Source organism: Heliangelus exortis, chromosome 3 (assembly GCF_036169615.1).
Source record: "Heliangelus exortis chromosome 3, bHelExo1.hap1, whole genome shotgun sequence".
NCBI classification, from domain to species: Eukaryota; Metazoa; Chordata; class Aves; order Apodiformes; family Trochilidae; genus Heliangelus; species Heliangelus exortis.
This window is the reverse complement of record NC_092424.1, coordinates 89,886,829-89,907,547: the sequence shown is the minus strand read 5'-3', so window position 1 is coordinate 89,907,547 and position 20,719 is coordinate 89,886,829. Positions and strand designations below refer to the sequence as shown.

General features: G+C 38.1%; 1 protein-coding gene across 1 annotated transcript in view; it reads left to right on the top strand.

Moving 5' to 3' along the window:
- The window catches only part of PRIM2 (DNA primase subunit 2), an 88,388-nt gene extending 79,741 nt beyond the window's left edge, over nucleotides 1–8,647 (top strand). The window contains exons 12-13 of the mRNA XM_071741639.1: nucleotides 4,169–4,237; nucleotides 8,043–8,647. Of these exons, the coding sequence (XP_071597740.1) occupies nucleotides 4,169–4,237; nucleotides 8,043–8,267 (294 nt within the window). The 3' untranslated portion in view covers nucleotides 8,268–8,647. The remainder of the gene's footprint in view (nucleotides 1–4,168; nucleotides 4,238–8,042) is intronic.
- Nucleotides 8,648–20,719: the final 12,072 nt, after the last annotated feature.

The window sequence follows — 20,719 nt, the reverse complement described above, 5'->3', positions numbered from 1 at the left end:
ATAAAAAGAAAGTTAGAAATGTGTAGTAGTTAAATGAATCTGTAGTGGAAAGATTTTTGTTTTGGAAATATAAAGTAATTCTGCAATTTTCCAATAAAACGAACTAACTTTGAGTAAGTGAAAATAACAATGGATAATTACAGAGCTTAAACTATCTTGCTGTGCAACATCTTAGCTTTGAATGCCAAGGATCTATGAAGCAGGTGGTTGTGTACAGCTGCCAGACATCATCTTATTCTCATTAGTAGTCAGTAAAGCAGCATCAGAAAAACAAGTTGCAGATGGCAGTGAAATAAAAGGCACAGAAGAGCTAACAGAGTCCTTGAGTATGTACCTTTACTTGGAAAATAAAGCAATTTAGTGTAAATGTCTTAATAAATGTAGAGGCAAAAGAATGCTGCAGTGAATTAATAGAGTTTTGAGTGGAGGACTGTTTCTGGGTAACACTAGTGAGAAACATCTGCAAGTGTGCTTTCATCATGTGCCCAAATGTAATAGGAAAGGGAATATTTATAACAAATTACAATTTTATTTAAGTAGGGGATTGGTAGTTTCACGTAGAGGACTCCTTTTTAGCTGGACTCCCATCATTGCAATTTTTAACCTTTTTGTTTGTTTCTTTTCTCTAAGCAGCTTCTTCCTTATTAAACCCAGTTAATCTACTAAGCCTAATCTTCTTTGGATATGTTTAATGTGCTGCTTATTCCTCAGCCTCATCATTATGCAGAAGATGAATCGGGTCCCCTGTGATGTGACCATTTCAAAGTTATATATGTGCTAGCTTGGCTCTGACTCTCAGAATGAGTAGGATCTGAATTATAACTGCTTTTCCTTGCATGAGCCACAAATGTTGGTCTAGGTTTTCTAACCAACTGCAACTTGCAATCAACACATTGGAAGTGCAGAGCTCTGCCATTGCTACTTGTCAAATTTGGCTGAAATTGTCCAACCAGTCAAAGTTGGGGAGATGATGTGAAGAGGGTAAAGGAGTTATGAGTAAGATGATGGTTACCAATGCAATCATGTACAGAAATAAATTTAACAAACTCAGTGAACGTCCCAGGAGTGTTCTGGTGGGCACTCTGTTGTATGGAGCACTCTTTCAGTGTTGGGGAAAAGAAGTGCCATGAAGACCTAATTACCAAACTTCACTGTAGAATGCTGCTAGAGATTGCTCTAACAGGTCTTCTTTAAGATATGCATCTTCATAGCAGTAGAGTAGAAAAATCTGTCTGGGGACTTAACAGCAGCCTCTGAGAGGTCTGAGGAGTCTAGAAGGGAGTGGGACCTTGATATAGTTTCCTGGATAAAACTGCAGTGTAGCTGGGCAATAGAGATCATGGTGTTGCAAAATAATGTGGATGGTCTTTAAAACTTGAAGCCTTCAAGACCATTACAGCTTTCATATGTGAGTAGTATCAATTCAGTGCAGTTCTCCACCTTACAGGTGGCTCAATAGTTTCCTAAGGATGAGTCAAGGACTTAAACAGGCTTGGTTTCTCAGAATGCTCTCTCTTGCAAAACTGGAATTTATTTATAAATGTTCCTTTACTCTGTCATCATTTGTGCCATGTTGGTCAGTGATCTCTTTTCTGATAGCTGTCACTTTAAGTTACCATTTTTCCACTGAACTGTCAGAGAAGACAAGCAGCTTGATCTCGCATCCTGTGAATGATTGTTAGTAAATCAAAAGCTAGCTTTGATATTCCTTGTCTTTTTCTGCTTTTCAGAATAGTTGGATAATGGCATCATTGATACAAAAAGCAGCTATAACCTTGTGGTCTGTGATTGAAAAGTTAAACTGCACTGAATGACTGCCAGCCTTTCAAGTGATCAACTTTTCCAAAAAGTTCTCTTCAATTACAAGTGAACATCAGTGCTTTTAAACTTCTGGGGCTTATACTCAGACTTTGTCTATACTGAAGTTTTGGTTTGCTCACTGAAGGTTCTGAGACTTGAAATATATTTATACCTGAATGTAGAGAACTTATTTATTTGTATAATTTGTAGGTGGTGTAACCTTGATTAAATCAAGAATCACTTTGAGAAAATTCAAAGTATGAACTAGGCTAAATTAGTTGACTTATTTCATCTGGAAAATTCAAGTTAGAAAACCCTGAATGCTACAGAATATTCTGGATGTTTCTTCCAACAATTCAACAGACATATGAGTCTTCTGAGCATTACTCCAGTTTATGTGAAAAATACTTTTTACAAAAGTACATAACTACAACATGTGTAGCATTTATTTAAAAGCAGACAACTCTTTTGCATGGTACAGATTTTATTGTAAGGAACAAACAGGAAAACGCAGGCAACACAATGCAAATTTTTAGAATAGATGAGTTTTCTTCAGTCCTTAAATACTTAATGTGACAAATCTTTTCAGTCATTTTCAAAGGAGAGACAAGATTAAAAAATAAACAAACAAAAAAAGCCCCAACTCCTCCCCCTCTATTCTGCATTGGTGAGGCCGCACCTGGAGTATTGTGTCCAGTTCTGGGCCCCTCAGTTCAAGAAGGACAGGGAAGTGCTTGAAAGAGTCCAGCGCAGAGCTACTAAGATGATTAAGGGAGTGGAGCATCTCCCTTATGAGGAAAGGCTGAGGGAGCTGGGTCTCTTTAGTTTGGAGAAAAGGAGACTGAGGGGTGACCTCATCAATGTTTTCAAATATGTAAGGGGTGAGTGTCAGGGAGATGGAGCTAGGCTTTTCTCTATGGTGACCAGTGATAGGACAAGGGGTAATGGGTGTAAGTTGGAGCATAGGAGGTTCAAGTTGAATATCAGAAAGAATTTTTTTACTGTAAGGGTGACAGAGCCCTGGAACAGGCTGCCCAGGGGGGTTGTGGAGTCTCCTTCACTGGAGACATTCAAAACCCGCCTGGACACGTTCCTAGGCGATGTACTCTAGGTGGCCCTGCTCTGGCAGGGGGGGTTGGACTAGATGATCTTTCGAGGTCCCTTCCAACCCCTAGGATTCTATGATTCTATGATTCTATGAACAAAACCAGTACACAGATAGTGACAGATTTCAGGCTTCATTGCCTGGTTGTCCTTGATCTTTTACAGAAGATTTAACAGGAGGTGGCAAGAGGTATAGAAATGTAATCAGTTGGACTACTACAGAGGAACAATGCAGATAAGTAGTTTCCTTGCATTTTGTTGCTGTTCTTACCCATTCAGCAAATGTAATTTGTTTATACGTCTGTCAATAGGTACAAGGCAGCATCCAATAATGAATCCAGCAGGGAGTCAAGCTGGAGTGTGTTGTTGTGTTTGACACAAAGGTCAACATTGGGAAGGGGGCTTGAAATTAACATTTCTTGAAAACTATTTTTCCTTCCACTGAGGCTATCTCTTAATTCCAGACATTTTCTCTGTTTGATAAGCAGAGAGCATAGATTTTGATTATATAAAGGCAGGAGGAGATGATGAAACTTAAAAATTTCAACCAGCATTGCATTCTGGTGATAAGAATGGGGCTTTATGCAGCACAGAGATTACCCAAAGTAGAATTGGGAGCAAACTTTATATACAAAAGGTGGCATGATTTTTCCTAATAGGTGTGCAAAACAGACTATTCACTCATGTATTCTGCTGAGCTTGACTAGAAATAACTTCATTTAAAAAAGGACAAATCTGATTGAAGGTAAAAAGCACTACCCACTCACAGATACTTGTCTAAAGGATTTGCATTAAATTTTCTTGATGGGATCACAGTAGTGTTTTATTTTGCATCTGCATGAACTGGTAATGTGGAAGATAAAAATACAAATCGTGTACTTGATTGCTTCATGCTTCAAGCACTTGAATCACTAGATTTATGTCTGCACTTACTGAAGAGATGTTGCAATACGATACTTTGACAATAACTGTCACAATTATATTACCAAAATACAGAATCAACGTATTTTTAAAGTTAAGAATCTTTGAATTATCTTCTAAGGACCAGGCATGTCTTCCTTTAATTTATCATGTTTTAACATAGCCAGGTTATATTAAAAAAGCTCTATGTCTAAATGTTGTCAGTTATTAGTAGGATACACAAATATAAAGGAGGTCTTGTTTTGCAAAGTTCCATGAGGTATACAGAAGACTTATAATGATAAGTATCAAAAAGATGTAAGTGTGCTTCTTCTGAATTCTTTTTTTTTCTCCCTGTGTATAGATCCTGGAGTTGGTGAAGGGCATGCATTACCAGCTGGCCTGCCAGAAGTACTTCGAGTTGACACATGATGTAAGTAGCTTCTAATTTATGTTAAACTATAATCACCACCTTTGTCTTAAAGAAGGCTTTGGAAATCATTCATGACTTCCAAAGACTATTTGCAGTCTTCAAACCCATCATTAGCTGTCTGTGTTGTTAGTTTTCCATTTCAGTATTTTAAGATCTTTTTTAAAATTTTCTGCATTTATATATTTATTGGTGTTATTAATACCCTGCACTTTATAACAGAAATGTATGCATATGCAGCTTCTTTAGTCTTTCAGCAGGTGTGGGGGGAAAAAAGGTGCTACAGATAGTGCATGGATGGTTTTATCATATTTTTCAAGTTTTCAAGTTAGGGCATATTCCTTCTCGGGAAAGTTACTTTCAAAAAAATAACACTATAGCTTGATCAAGACAAGCTGTCCTAGAAATGTGAAGACAAGAAGGTCTTTTGACTTAAAAGAAATATGACTGGATGGCCTGTAGCACAGATGTTTTCAAACATTTTCATATTTTAATAAGACTCAAGAATAAACAATGTTTATACTGTACCCATAGTAAGTATCTTTCTTGATAGTCAGACTTGGATTTTAAACCACATAGAAAGCATCATAGCTGTTTGAAGGTCTAATCTTTGTACTTGAGTTCATAATAAGATGTTTCATGTTGATTACCACTTTTAGATAAGTTTTTGTTTTGCACTGAAGTGAAAAGACAAGGCAACTTACATGAAGTAGAAATGAGACACTGAAAATATAAGCAGTATAACCATAATGCAGTCGCAGAAATGAGGAATATCTCTCATGGTCACAGTAGTGGCAAGATTGTGTTTTACTTTTATTAGTAGAATTGGATGACAACTCACAATAGAGAAAATATTTCCAGTCCACTTTGGAGACCTTTGCTATGTATATGTAGGCAAGTGAAAGAGATTGATGAACAGCTATGAAATACTAGTAGGTTAAATATGTGTTCTTACAAGTGTGTCTGTAGAAATAATTAGTGTTTTAAAATCTGATTGTGTATAAATTCACTGCCTAGTAGTCTGAGCATTATGAATAAATAAGAAGCCTAACTGGACAATGTCCATGTTACTAAGTTAAATTCCAAAGGAACTGATGATGTTAATGCTGGTTACATGAATACTGATGTATTAGTTACTTTTTGATGTTACAGCTGGAATGGCTGATTATTTACATATAAATATGTATCTGCAGGCATTTTATAATGAGTACTTATAATCTTGGTGTATTTTGAGGAACTTGTAAGAAAGCCATCATGTGCAAATATGTTGAATCAAAAAAAAAAGTCTTGTGTTAGTATCACCTGCTAGATGGAATGAACAGTTCTGCTTCAAGTCATAGACCTATTCACTTGGGTCAATACATGTTATAAGCTTAAATTTTTGAATGCACATTAATTTTTCTTTGGGCATAATGGATTTCAGATGGATTTACAGGTATAAATCTGATACAGAAATCCAGCTTGTTTCTGGTAGTAGGTTTTGGTAACTTACAGCTAAGTTAAAAGCTTCATCATTTAAATTGATATTCTTCGATCTATATTTTACATTGTAAAGCTCACATGAAGTTACACAAGCAGTCTAGCAGCCAGGAATATTTTATGTGTTTTAACTCCATTTTAGTGGTCAAATTTCTGTTGTATTTCTAGCCAGAACAGAATATTTTTATTCAGAGAAACACTCACAGAACCTTGTTGAAAATTACACAGAATTTTTTATGTATCACTATATCACAAAATGGTGATTATGAACAAACCTTCCCCTCTCTTCAGGCTCTCTTAAAAGGTGATATGATGAATGGGCAGAATTCTTTTAATTAAAATAGTCATCTAAGCTTAATCCAGTAGAGTTGTAGTTTAGTAATACTGAGGATTGAAAAGGAGAAATGGTACTTGGAATCATACTACAATTTTAGCTAACAGCCTGGAAATATGAACCACACAAACATGTTGGTAGTCTACACACAAGGGGTAGTCAGCTTTTCACTATATTGCTTACTTTTAAGTTTTTTTGTTTTGTTGTTGTTGTGGGGTTTTTTTGTTTGTTTTGTTTTGTTTTTTTGTGGTTTAAGGAAGTAGCTTAGCTTCCATATAATGGAAATTGCAGCATGGATGAAAGCTGGCTGGATGAAACTAATCCAGATAAGACTGAAATGAAACTCAATGATGGCATCTATTTATTTATTTATTTATTTATTTATTTATTTATTTATTTTAAACCTTATGCCCGTTATTTTGAGTACCAAATTAATGTGCTTGGCTTGTCAATTATTTTAAAGATTTTTCAAGCAAGGTCACTTGCTACAGTTGCTAATGTCTTCATGTCTGAATTAGTTTTTATTATACATGTCTCCATTTAATGATTGAGCTAAGCTAGGCAATGTTGATGCATTTAATCAGCTTTCCATTTAGAGTGCACACTGATTCTCTGCTTTCTGATTTCTCACATATGGCTGAAATTTAAAGTGGTGGGTTTTGGCATATTAAATCAGTGCCAGTACATGTCCTCATAAGGTGCTCTGTGTGTGCAGAGTTGCTTCCATTCTGACAAAAAGGGAAGATAGTGGGAATGGACCAGGGTATGACTCTTGGTCTTCCTTGGTTTCTTGAATCCCAGGCTTGGGAAGTTATCCAGTGTTTTTCAAGTGCAATATTTTTCTTGAGATTTTCTTAGTATACACATGAAGTGGGAGGCAGATAAGGTGTGCAGTTTGCCTGAAGCACATGTGGAAGCACCCTTTTTGGGTAAGCATTTCCAACTTCTGAGCCCCTGAAAGGGATTCCAGGGCTATAACAGCAATTTATGGTGAATACATCAGAATAGCTTACTTCTAAAACCAAAAGCTTTGTAGTTTTGAAATATTTGATGAACATTATTTGCATGTTCATTTATCAGATAATTACAGAGTTGAAGGAATGTACCTGCTAAGTAGAAAGGAGCAATAAAAATGTGCTGCACCTTATGGTAGTTTTCTGTATTCTTTTCCAGTGAAGAGGGAATGTTCTTAGGTTTGCTTGTGCATACAGTTTCAGGTTGCTAATGTTAGCATCAATGGAGCAGAGATAAACTTGATCTATTGGATCTTAGCCTTATGCCTTTTACACACTGCGTTTGTGACTACTGGAGAAAACAGTGAAAGAGTTGAATTTCCATTTCTATTCGGAGTTTCACACTTGTACTTAAAATCTAGATTTATGTTGTGCAGCTGTTCTATCTTAGTGATGTTTTCTGCTTCCATTTGCACTCTAGACTTGCCTTAGTCTCTCTTTTTGGTAAGGAAATGCTGTTTTAAGGTGTGAGTTCAGTAGTCCTACATCTCTAATGGTATTTTACTTGTATTGCTTTATATGTTTTGGGGTGTTATTTTGCTTTAATACACCAAAGATGTGTGAAATACTGTTTGAATACGCTAAAGCAGTCATTTTATTTCTAACATGAAGGAAGAATTTTTGTTATGAAAATAAATCATATATCCTAGTATCATAGAATGGTTTGGGTTGGAAGGGACCTTAAAGATCATCTAGTTCCACCCTGACTGCATGGGCAGGGACACCTCCCACTGGATCAGCTTCCTGAAGGCCCCAGCAACCCTGGCCTTGAACACTTCCCAGACAGGGGGCAGCCACAACTTCCCTGGGCAATCTCTGTGTCGTGCCTAATGTTTACTAGAAAAGTATTGACAAACTGACTCCTTTTTCTGCAACAAAATCAGAACTGGCAAAATTGCTAGTAGATTTGTTCTTGAATGTGAAAAAGATCAATTTTTGAAAGAAATACTGTAACTCATTGTTCCTTTCCTTTTACTTGCAGGTTGATGACATTGGGTTTTCTTTGAATCATCCTAACCAGTATTTTACAGAGAGTCAAAAACTATTAAGCGGTGGTAAAGAACTGAAGAAGGAACTAAGTAATTCAGGAAACTCTCATCAAAAAAGTAACAGTCAGGAAAGCATGAATTCAAATTGCACTCCCACCTCATCAAATACAACTGATGCAGAACTGGAAGGACTGGGGGCATACTTCACTGAAGACTAAGCAGCTGTTTCATTTGTGGTTTTTTGATTTTATTTGATTCAGTCTGGGTTCCTTTTTTTCCCTTTCTTTCATTCTTTCCCTTCTCTAACTGCATTTGTCTCTATACCAAGGAATATGCACTTCACTACCTGGAAGACACAGATGTTCAGGGCTTTGAATAGACTGAAGAAAAAGAAAGATACCGAAGCTGGTGTTATATCCAGTATTTACTCTCACTGCTTTAGAATACTGTTATTTATGGCATACTGAAAAATGGAAAATGAAAGTTCCTCCCCAATTCTTAGGTATTTTGTCTGACTTACCTTCTTTGTTTTTCTTCAAAATGTTTAAATATTTTCCTCATTTTTTGATTTCAATAAATAAACTGCAAAGCAAAAGTTTGTGGGATTTTCTTTTTAGCTGTATTTGGATGTAAATTAAGTAGGAGTTTTTATGATCAAAATTACCCTCTGGAGTATTCTGTCTGTCTCTTTCCTACATGAGGAGCTGAGGGAAATCAGCTTCCTGATATGTGTAACTTGGCACTAAATTTAGAGAGCTGGTTTCGGTGCTTAAAATAGAATGTAAGCAGAGTTTATATGCAAGCAGGTAATCCAGAAAGCTGTCATTCCATGCAGTGACTGATCTGGAAGGAGCTAAAAACTTAATATTTTGTATTCCTTCTTGATTTTAAAGTTTCCTCTATGTCTGAGCATGGCTGGAGCCTCCTGTGTCCTGCTAAACTGAACAGTCATCTGAATTTGGGTCACTTAAATTCCCACCAAAACCCAAGTCACCTAACACTTGAATGGCTGTCACTTGAGCAGCTGCTACCGTGTGGTGGGTGTAATCTCTAAGAAGAGCTTGTATTTTATATTACACTGTTAAAGAGTATTCTGGAGATTTGGAAGACCTAAATTTTGGTTGTAAGTTTTTGGGCAAGCCTATCTACCTAAAATTATTGCTGCTTTCCTTATTTTATGAAGTGAGTGCAAGGAATATGTAATTTGTAACAGCTGGACAGATGCAGTCAAGGCCAAAATGTCTGAGTCCTTGACTAGACTTCACATTAGGATAAAAGTATATGTAGCATAGTTTAAAGTCTGTCTCTCAACTCTTAAAAATACACAAAAGAATCACTTTGTCCTTTTAGGTCATTATATGGGTTTTATTGTTACTTCCTCATTTTACTAGACTGTAGGTCTGCTGAATACCTGACATCTTTTAACTAACTTCTGCTGTTCAGTCTTTGTATTTCACCATTCTGTGCCTTTTTTCTTATCTGCTACATAGTAGAAGGTCCTGTTGGAGATTTTTAGAACTTTTATGAAGTCCACTACTTAGTTCACGTAAGCAGACCAAACCATCCTTGCTGCTGTGCTTGCCAGTCAGTGCCTTTCATGTTTTATTATCCCTTTTATGTTTATTACTCCATCAGACTATACAAAATGTTATCATCCTTCACTGGCCCATCTGAATAAGAAACCTAGTTCAATGTCAGTGGATTCTGATTTTAGCAGAGCCTTTTGAGAGTATAAACCTGTATTTGATCTGTATTCTTAATACCATTACCAAAAGTACTTTATTTCAACATCAGAAGTTCTACCTTAGGTATCTAGTTCACAAAAATAAAAATACTTTCACCCCTTAGCACACTTACTTGATAAAGTTTGTTTAAATCCATAAAATGCTGAAGGATCTAAGGCATTTGAATTGGACAAAGGTTGTTATGATCAATGAGAACATTTCTATCCCTGTAGGAACCTGAAGTGTTTATGTAGGTAAATTGATTGGAACCTGGTATAAAAGTGGTTGGAATAATGTCAAGAGCAAATTGTAGCTGGGAAATATGCAGGAATAGTTACCTAAATACAAACCAGTTAACAGAGGAAGCACTGAGAAACATTAGAAGTGGGTTAGGGCATGTGAAAAATAAAGACAGGAAGTGACAGACATGGATCTCAAGGGAGAGCAGGACGTGGTTATGAGGCTGTGCAAAAAGCAGGAAAATGTAAGAACTCATTTATTATGTCTTAAAAGAAGTAACAACCACAATGAAAGCATCACAAGGTGCTGTGTTTCTAGCTGAAATGAAAGTTCTTAGCCAAGTTGAAGATGTTTTGTCATATAATAATAAACCTTAATTAGGACAGTTCATGAACATGGGATAAAGAACAGGATGTTAGTATAGCAGAAGCAAATATAGCATAAACTTAATATTTATTTTTCAGACACATACTGCATTCTGCTCAGGATCAGAGTTGTATAGTAGGAGGTGCTATGCAAAGAGAAAGTCTCTGCCGTGCTTAATATCAGTACTTATAAAATGAACTTGAGGAAAAGTCAAGGTAGATCAGAAGAAAGATCTTTGCTCAAACTGAACTAGTCAAATTGATGCATGAACTACTGGATGAAATGTAATGGTCTGTGTTCTGCTGTTCAGAGTAGATGATCCAGCTGGTCCGTTTGGCCATCTAACTCTCTGACACTCGGATTTATTTTTATGTTTAATAAAAGTTTAATCTTCCAAGCTGTGGAGTGTCCTTGGTTCAGACAGCTGCTCTAGTGCTTTTAGGTTGAATATAGAGGCAATCTAAGTAGACAGAGTTAAGAGCTAGAGACATGTGATTTAGCCACTCGGTGTTCAGATCCTTGGAGTGCCAGTGGTTTGGCCAACTGCACGTTTCAGAGAAATGGTTGTCTATAGAAAAATGCCAGGAAACCCACTGAATGACATGAATTCTACTCTGATCTCTGGAGTTAGAGCATCATTAAAAATACTATGTAAAATTCTTATATGCTGTTGGTAAAAATAGTTGTAATTGCTGTTGCTATATGATTTTGAATAGAAAAAAAAAATTCTTGTGTCAACTGCAGCTTAGAAAGGAGGCTGGGGGTTCTTACACTGTTACTCTGTTAAAGCAGGAGGCACTGTTGAAGGGAAAGGTTTCATACATTGCTGATGGCATTTTTCAATCTTTTGTGATGCCCTAGAGGTAAAACTGCATCTTTCAGGATCTCATAGTAATAGAAGTGTAATTTTTGACAGTTGGAGGAATTTTTTTTCGCTTCTGTTTCTGCGATCTTGCTTCTCACCATTTCATCAGTATTACAGTATATCAAGAATAGCAAGTGCAAATAATTGAATCAATACAAATATCAAAAGTAAATTTTATTATTTAAATATGTTTATTATATTAAATATGTTTCAAATCAGTTGTAGAGTATGTAAAAAGAATTACAAGAGTTGGATATGTTGAAAGTGCAGCTATATTAAACTGCTATAGTAAACTGTTGTGTGCAAATATATGTGAAAGAAGTGAAGTGCTCCCTGCCAATTTGTATTCAGTAGGTTTAGAAATAAGCCTTAAAAAATTACTTTCCTAATTTATAGCATATTATAATTTTGTAAAAATTTCAAATGTATTATGCAGTGAAAAAACCCATTTGAATATTCTTTTTAATCACTGCTTTTTGTGGACTTCCTGTTCATTGCATCTATGTTTTGGCTTAAACTGACTTTCATGAGATATGTAAGGTTTACCTTGAAACCTCAGGAGTTTGCAATTTTGGATTAAAGAATTACACTTTATTCATTTTTTCTTTAAGGCCAGGTTGGATGGGGCCTTGAGCAACCTGGTCTGGTGGGAGGTGTTCCTACCCATGCAGGGCGGTTGGAACCAGATTATCTTTAAGGTCCCTTCCAACCCAAACCATTCTATGATTCTAACTTTATGTAGAAGTTCCCCTATTACACCCAGGTTTCTTCATTACAATATATTTATGCCAGGTCTGGGTGCAGTGTTTGTCATTTGACCTTCACATTGTTTCGGAGCACATGTAAATGGGACTCCACTACTGAGGGAAAACCAAACCAACCTTGCTATCCATTTCTTATTTCCAAACTGAAGGCCAAATCTGATCTTTGGCACAGCCACCAAACTGACATAACCAAATTATTATAAAGCAGAATTCATGGTATATTCACTCTGTGGGCTCCCAGCACATACCAAGTTAGATGGCAGAGAAGAGCCACTTGTTTTCTGTATGTAGCTGAAAATTATCTTAAAAATGTTCACCTTAGCAACACTTACTTAAGGTGCTTATATACATACCTGGGAGGGATAAACTATGTAGCTTTATAACTGGTTCTGTTAAAGTGCTTTTGATATATGAGGCTTATGAGTGAAAAAACCAATAGCTGTAGGGGTAACAGACCTTTCAGATTTTTGGCGAGCAGTGTTCTTACCTGAGTCATTGGTTCAATATTTATTAAATTATCTTTTGTGCAGAATTTAAAATACACTGAGCTCAGTTCTCAAGGAATGGTTCTCAGATTTTTGCACTAAACTTGGGTACTAAAACTTTCAGTTCAGACTCAGTTTCTTGAAGCTTTAGTTAGCAGTTGATTTTATCTTTGAACATGACTTAGAATTTAGTGTTTTTTAAGAACTTTTACTTGACCCTTCAGATGTAGAGATCCAGTGTTTCTAAGCAATGTTAAAAAAAAAAAAAGAAAATACTTCATAATATTTAAACTGTTTGAAAAAGTGCCTGTCTTTGCTTTCTCTTTTCAGCTGGTAAACTTAAATTTAAGTTTGAGTCACTTTTCTTCTTCACTGATAATGGCCGCATGAATAATTTTTTGTAACAAAATTTACCCAAGGAGTGTTTTTGTAGCCTGCAAGAATAACATCCTAAAACAGAGAAGAAACAAGCTAGTACTGGTATATATAGCATTATTCATTTCATTTTCCACCTTCTTCATCATCATAACTGCGGAGAACATTTGATTACTAAGCCCTTGTGCTGTCCATAAACTTGGAAGAAATTTCTAAAGGAGTCTACTCCAAGACTATTTTGACTGTTTCTAGCAAACATTGTTAAATTCAAGAAGTTTTTGCAGAAGTGATTAGACCCTTTCTACTTTCCTGAGCAAGATTTACACTGCAGTTGGTATAAACTGATGATTCACAGTAGCTGACTGAAGTGTTTGCTCTTCATGACATGGATCCGTGACTGGATTATGAGCTCAGGTCTGCCAGGCAGGTGGACCATGTGAGTACCTTTACCACAGTTGAAAGTTGTCAGCATTCCCTTCAATTTTAGGTGTCTAAATACTTTAATTAAAAACCAAGCAAATATCACCACCACAGGCTATTCCTCCAGAGTGCTGAACAGTTTTAATTTTCAACTGTTGCTGAATGATTGTTTTGGGAATGAAAAGTTGATTCTTCTCGGTGCTCTAAATAAACAGATGCATTTGGCGTATCTTTTTAATGAATCATGGCATTAATGTCTTCATGGTTTGCTGTGGTGAGAGTATTGTGTGCAAATCCTTGAATGATGCTTAACAAAAATCTACTCTCTGGAAATGGTTTTCTGCTTGTGTGGATAATTTGCAATGCTTCGCTGAGCAGAATCTACTGCATGAATTAGCTGTATGGCCAGACTGTGCCAGTAGAGGGAAAATGATTAAAGCCATGGGTGACTCTGCATCTGTTTGTTCTGCCAGGTGGAAGGCAATCTAATAAAGGCATTCTTCTAAACTGGTCTCAGTGGGACATTTGTAAGTGACTGTAAAATCGTAACTTCCCAGGGGTGAAAAAAGGAGCATGAGGTTTCTGTTGACAATCGCTCCCGCTGTTGTTCACCATCCAGAGCAGTTGTTAGCACTGGAAGGAGTCTGGCCTGGTCTGTGGGGCCAGAAGGTGGCTTTGGAATAGCAAAGAGTGGAATAAAAGCCTCAATATGTTTATTTCCTCCGTAGACGTATTGTTGAGGAGGAGTGAGCTAAGAGGGATGTGTGCTGTTGGCTGCATGCATCAAAAAGAGTGATCAGATTCCTAGAAAAACAGCAGCTGCTCTTGGTGACTTCTTAGGGACTTTGTTTATAACCCATGGTTACTAGAAGATAAATATCTCATGGATTTTTGGTTCTGTGAAGGCACGAAATCACAGTGTGGAAAGACTTTTGCCCCTAAACCTGGTTATTTAACATGAACTATATAAAATTCACCCTTGCCCATAAGCAAAATGGTATTAAGTGATCATTTCAGTGCAGAGAGCTGATGATTTCAGGCTGCTGTAACTGTTCCCAGATGTCAATGTCTGAGTGATTCAATCCCATTGCTTTTTCTCCATTGGCAGGCAGGAGGCCTTTCCATTTATGCTTTCTCTGAGGTGTGTCTTTGATGTCAGGCTTGCTCTTCAAAAGAGGTTTGGCTGAATAGAAATGTTCAGATGAATTTTATGTTGTCATTGTCTCGTTTTGTGTGTACTGTGTTCAGGGAATCAAGAAGAGGGAAAATATGCACCAGGAACGTGTGAAGAGCCATTCTGCTTCCTTCATCAGTCTGTGGGAAGCCTCTGGTTTCTTAAATGACAACCACTCGCCAGAGCTGCAGCAATAGATGTCAATGAATATTGTATGAAAGATCTTTTTTTCCTCAAAGAACAGAATTTCCATTTCTGCTCTCCAGTGCTATCCTGAGATGCTTTGTACTTGGGATTGCAATCCTATGACTTTAGAGCATTGACAGACTGGAGCATGACAAAAAGGTGTCTTTCCCTGAAGGACAAAAACTGTCTGGATTCATTTAATCTGCTGCTACTACAACACACTTTTCTCTATGGAACCTGCATGCTGTAAGGAGCACACAGTGCAGGGAGGTGAAGCCCTTGGTGTCTTATTCACATTTGAATGCAAATCAGACAGCAGCTTCCATTGCTCTGCTTAAAAAATAAAGGGAAAGAATATACTTTGAAATGATAAGGAAATGGCTGGAAGGTTATAATAATATTATTATGTGTATTAATTTCCAGAGAAGCTATTGTGGCTGGGTCTCATTGTTTGTGGTCTCATTGCTCAAGAAGATAGCAAGCGGAATATTTTTTGTCCTCATAAGCTTACAGTTTAAATTATGGGATGTTGTGATGGGTGAATGTAACAAATATGAGGGGCAGATGATAAAACCCAGAAAGGACTGCAACCAGAAGGTGAGTTGTAGTATAAATTGAGGGTTTGAGGTGGGTTGTTAAAATAGATATGTTAATTACATCCATAGTCTCAGCTGGCCACTTGCCTATCCAATATGAGCTGGTAATTTACTATAGCTATTGTGGCAGAAATGGGTACTGAGGAAGGATTTGAAACCAATGAATACAAAGCAGGAAAACACATGAAATCAAATTACATGCTAAATAGCCCTGTGCTGAAGTCTGTGCCTCCCTTACTGTCTGAGTTCTCTCGCTGTTCACAAACTTTTCAGATTCTTTGATGATGCAGAAGCTCTTGTTTGAATAGAGGTCCTCTCTGGCTCTTTGTTTTGTGTTGTTGATATAGCACTGAAGTGATAACAAAAGTCACAGGAATCCTGGCCACTCCCTAAAACCAGCTATGCTTCTGAATTTTAGGCAGGTGTGGAGGTTTATTGCAAACTGCAGCTTTCCAGCTGGTGATAACATCCTTATGGACATTAATTTCAAGATCTGATCTCACTGGTGTACACAAATGGTAATAAATCCAAAATCTGTCATGGACGGTATCATTTTATAGGCTTGATTTCAACTAGCAATGTCCAAGCAGTGGCTAAAGGAGAGTAACTGTTCTTCCTGTTGCTGGTCCAGTCAGTCATGATGGTGAATCCAGAGGCCTGTGATTGACAGAAGCTCAAAAACTGCTGCCTGGGAAAGCTGTGTCAAAATTTCTGCCTCTGCAAAAAACAGTTCAGAGTCAGTGTTACTTAAAGTAAGGGGAGAGGAGGAATTTATCTGAGGACATTCAACCAGCAGTAAATACTGACCGCTGATGGAACAAAAGGCAGGACTGGGTGAGAATTCTGGTTTTTTTCCCTCCAAGGATCATTTCCATACATACTGCTTCATGTGTTGGTTCACATATTCCTACATGATAAAGATGCTTTGGTGTCTGACAAGACTTCCATTCATGTTGTTTCTCTTCTTGGGTTTCTCTTCTTGGGCTCAGAAAGCTCTACCTGTTCCCTTGCTTGGGACTTCTGGAGAAAGAACAGCTTAGGTCTTTGCTATTATCCAAGTCTCCTTCCCTCAGCTTTGTCATCTTTTTGTCAGTGTATAAAAGTCCTTTTTATTAGTCTTTATGGTTTGTTTTACAAAGAACTGCTTCTGTCCTGAAGATTTTGATGAACAGCAGCAGCCCTGCTCCTGTGTCAAGCATCAGTGGCACAGGCAGATGGTTTACGGATTACTCCAAAAGAAATGGTTTGCAGTCAGGTTTCTGTTCACAGAGCTTTCAGCTCTACCCTGTTCAAGGAAAAAATCCACAGTAGCTGGCAATTCTAATTTGACATGAGTAAAAATAACATTGGCTTTGAGTGACACTGGGCATTGTGAGATGACATTTCTAATTTGTCATTTCAGCTATGTTAGCTCTTAGGTGTCAGTTCATAATTATTTATAAAGATTATTTTAATGTATTGGGGTTTGGTGCACTAAATTGCATTTATGAGTGATCACAAGGGTATCTAGAACCTCGATTTCTGTGCTTGTTTCAATGCAAATAAAAAAAAGTAAATATTATGGACACAAATTAGTCATGATTCTTTCTGTTTGGAAAGACCTGTTTGAAAGAAGCTCTGTAATCCAGGTGAGGAATAGTAGAGCTGCTTGCAATTTCTCAATTCCACCTCCAATTCTCATAGCATAGAACGGCAATAACAAGCTTGATATATACTTACTGCCTATTCAGTATATTGTTTGTTCTGGCGGGCAAATCTTAAATTTTCATTGTTATTGCTGCTGCTTTGAACTCTCTGAGCATTTTGAATTGAGTTCTTTCTACCTAATGAAGCTAAGTGAGTGAGTCCTATAGCTTCCTAGTCCATACCTCATCCCTGGCAGCTGTAACCATCCGGATGCTCAGGAAAAGGAAGAGTGCAAGCAGGCAGTGATCCCTCTGTGGGCAGTCCATGAATTTTTAAAACAGTTTTAAAAGTAATTTATATTTTTTACCTTCACATGCTTGTGTAACAATAGTTCCCATGATGTGATTATGTATTATGCAAAAATACCCCACACTTCCTTTTTGTTATTTTAAGTTTGGTCCCCCATTGTATCATTATGTTCAATGATAAGAAACAGCAACAAACTGTTCTTTTCACCTTACCAATATAACAGGTCCCAGCTATACCCCCCTTCAGTTACAGCTTTCCCAGTATCTCTGCAGAGAGATGTTATTCTATGCGTCTAATATTCCTTCTTCCTGTGCCTCTTGTATGTGGTTCATCTCTACCCCAGACTTCAGCTGTGTTTTCAGTCCTGGTGCTCCAGAGACTTGTTCAGTCACGGTTGCAGTGCAGCTAATGAGTCTCACCACAAGCCCAGAGGCATGAGTTCACATCTCACATGGAGCAGCATGAAGGCTGCTGCCAGCTAACCCAGCTGTAATTGAGTACCTGGTAATTTTGGCTGGAGGTAACAAAAGGTGGCTGGACATGATGCAGAGAAAATTACTCCCTTGTGTTTTCTTGGCTTCAGAAACTGAGGTGTCTCTAATGCATTTGCCTGATTAGGATTTGTGCTTGAGACTGACCTGTGTGAATATTTATTAGGGTATATAGATCAGTGAATTATCTAGGCAGTGCAGTGGGAGCAAATGATTCTGTAACTAAGAGTTTGCAACAGGACATATTTTTTCTAATTTAATCTCTCATATTGCCCTAATATTTACCAATAAAGAAAACAAACGTGTCTTGTAACTAGAATATACATGTAGAAAGAGGAAGTATATTAAACAGATATAATAGGAAGGATTTTTCATAATACTGGTTTTCATAACAAATCTAAGGCATTTTAAACTTTGTCATACTTAATGATGAATGTTGAGATTAATATAGTAACTTCATTTAGATGAAGCGTAATCCAGGCCACTCCTTGAAGCCCAGAGTGTTCTGTTTCAAACATTTTCTGCCTTGAGCAAAAGCTTCAGCTGTAGTAAGAAATATACCAGTGCCTGGCAGTGTTATGGAGCAGATCATCCTGGGGGCAATCACACAGCACCTGCAGGATGGACAGGGGATCAGACCCAGCCAGCACGGGGTTAGGAAGGGCAGGTCCTGTCTGACCAACCTGATCTTTTATGATCGGGTGACTCGCCTGGGGGATGAGGGGAAGGCTGTGGATGGAGTCTACCTGGACTTCAGCAAGGCCTTTGACACTGTCTCCCACAGCATTCTTCTGAAAAATCTGTCAGCCCAGGGCTCAGACAGGAGCACTCTGTGCTGGGTTAGGAACTCCTGGAGGCCCCCAGAGAGTGGTGCTGAACGGTGCTGATCCAATTGGCGGCTGCTCACCAGTGGTATCCCCAGGGATCAGTGCTGGGCCAGGTTCTGTTTAATATCTTCACTGATGATTTAGATGAGGGAATGAGTCCACAATTAGCAAATTCACAGATGACACTAAGTTGGGGGGGAGTGTGGATCAGCTGGAAGGCAGGAGGGCTCTGCAGAGGGACCTGGACAGACTGGAGAGTTGGGCTGATTCCAACAGGACGAGGTTCAACACGGCCAAGTGCCGGGTCCTGCACTTTGGCCACAACAACCCCATGGGGAGCTCCAGGCTGGGCACAGAGTGGTTGGAGAGCAGCCAGGCAGAAAGGGACCTGGGAGTCTGGATTGACAGGAAGCTGAACATGAGCCAACAGTGTGCCCAGGTAGCCAAGAAGGCCAATGGCATCCTGGCCTGTATCAGGAACAGCGTGGCCAGCAGGTCCAAGGAAGTGATTCTGCCCCTGTACTCAGCACTGGTGAGGCCACACCTCGAGTCCTGTGTCCAGTTCTGGGCCCCTCAGTTCAGGAAGGAGATTGAGGTGCTGGAGCAGGTCCAGAGAAGAGCAAGGAGGCTGTGAAGGGGTCCAGCACAAGTCCTGTGAGGAAGGGCTGAGGGAGCTGGGGCTGTTCAGCCTGGAGAAGAGGAGGCTCAGGGGAGATCTCATCACTCTCTACAACTCCCTGAAAGGAGGGTGTAGCCAGAGGAGGGTCGGTCTCTTCTCCCAAGTAGCTAGCAGTAGGACAAGAGGGCATGGACTTAAGCTCTGTCAGGGAAGGTTTAGGTTAGATATTAGGAAAAAATTCTTTACTGAGAGAGTGATCAGGCATTGGAATGGGCTGCCCAGGGAGGTGGTGGATTCTCCATCCCTGGAGGTTTATAAGAAGAGACTGGATGTGGCACTCAGTGCCATGGTCTGGGAACCACGGTGGTAGTGGATCAAGGGTTGGACTTGATGATATCAGAGGTCCTTTCCAACCTGAGAGATTCTGTGATTCTGTAAACAAACAAACAAACAAACAAAAGAGCAGTGAAGTTCTCAGAGAAAGGATAAATATAGGGCATCTGTGATTCTGGAAATTGTTATATCTTTTGTTTTCAGAAAATTGGTGGTAGGTGAGAGAAATGATTTATTGTCCCTGTATACTGCATACAGATACTTGATTGATTTCAATGTTGTGAAAGCCCAAACAAGTCCCATGTTTCATCACCATAGTCCTCCATGAGAGATCTGGAAGACAAGATGAAATTAAATGCCCCACATATAAATTATTTTTATAATTACTAATCGACTAAACAATAGGCTTGTGCATACTTTGTCAACACTTTCTTTTGTTCTGAGCATCACAGATTTCATAGTCTCTAAACACAGGTGTTTAAGGTTCATAAACATCTTTGTAATTCAATGCTGTATTTAGTATTCTAGTCTCATGATTTTACAGCCAGAGTGAAACTCTGGCTTCAGCGAATTTCATACACCAGCTTATGTGCTGCAGCAAATGATTTTGGATTGGTGCCATAACATGGGCCTATTTCATAATTTAATTGATATTTTCTAATCACAAGTAACTTCACAATTTTTAATTTGCAAATTATTGCAGAGCCAAAGCAAAGCAACAGAAATGTCTTCTGCTTGGCAGATTAAGTTGACTAAGGAATAAGAAAACTCCTGTTTTTTTTAACAGTTTAAATGCAATGCAATCATTTGTGACAATTAAATTTCTGATACTTGGACATCCAAAATGGATACTTGGATACTTAAAATAATTTCTGACAGGATAACTGAATAACTTTTTCCCCTCTAGATGTGTTCCCTTAATAAGTTAAAGAGATATGGCTGGATCTGAGCAAGATGCATACTCTGCTCCAGTTCAGCCCTTCCTAGCCATAGTAATTTTTTTTTTACAAAACTGTCAGTTGAACATGCTCAATATATTTCATGAGTAACGAAAACATGGACAAAAGAGTATTCTGGTCAATTTATTAATTTCTTTCTGTCATTCCAAAATCTGCCTTTAAGGAGAGCATTTTTTTTTAAATTTATTTTTAATAGAATTTTCAGGAATAGAAGTTTGTTAGAGAAATGGAGCTGCATATGGAAATTTATGATTGTTGAGCACGATCCCAGTTCTTTGGCTTTTACCTTGTGTTTCTGATTTGGAATGGAT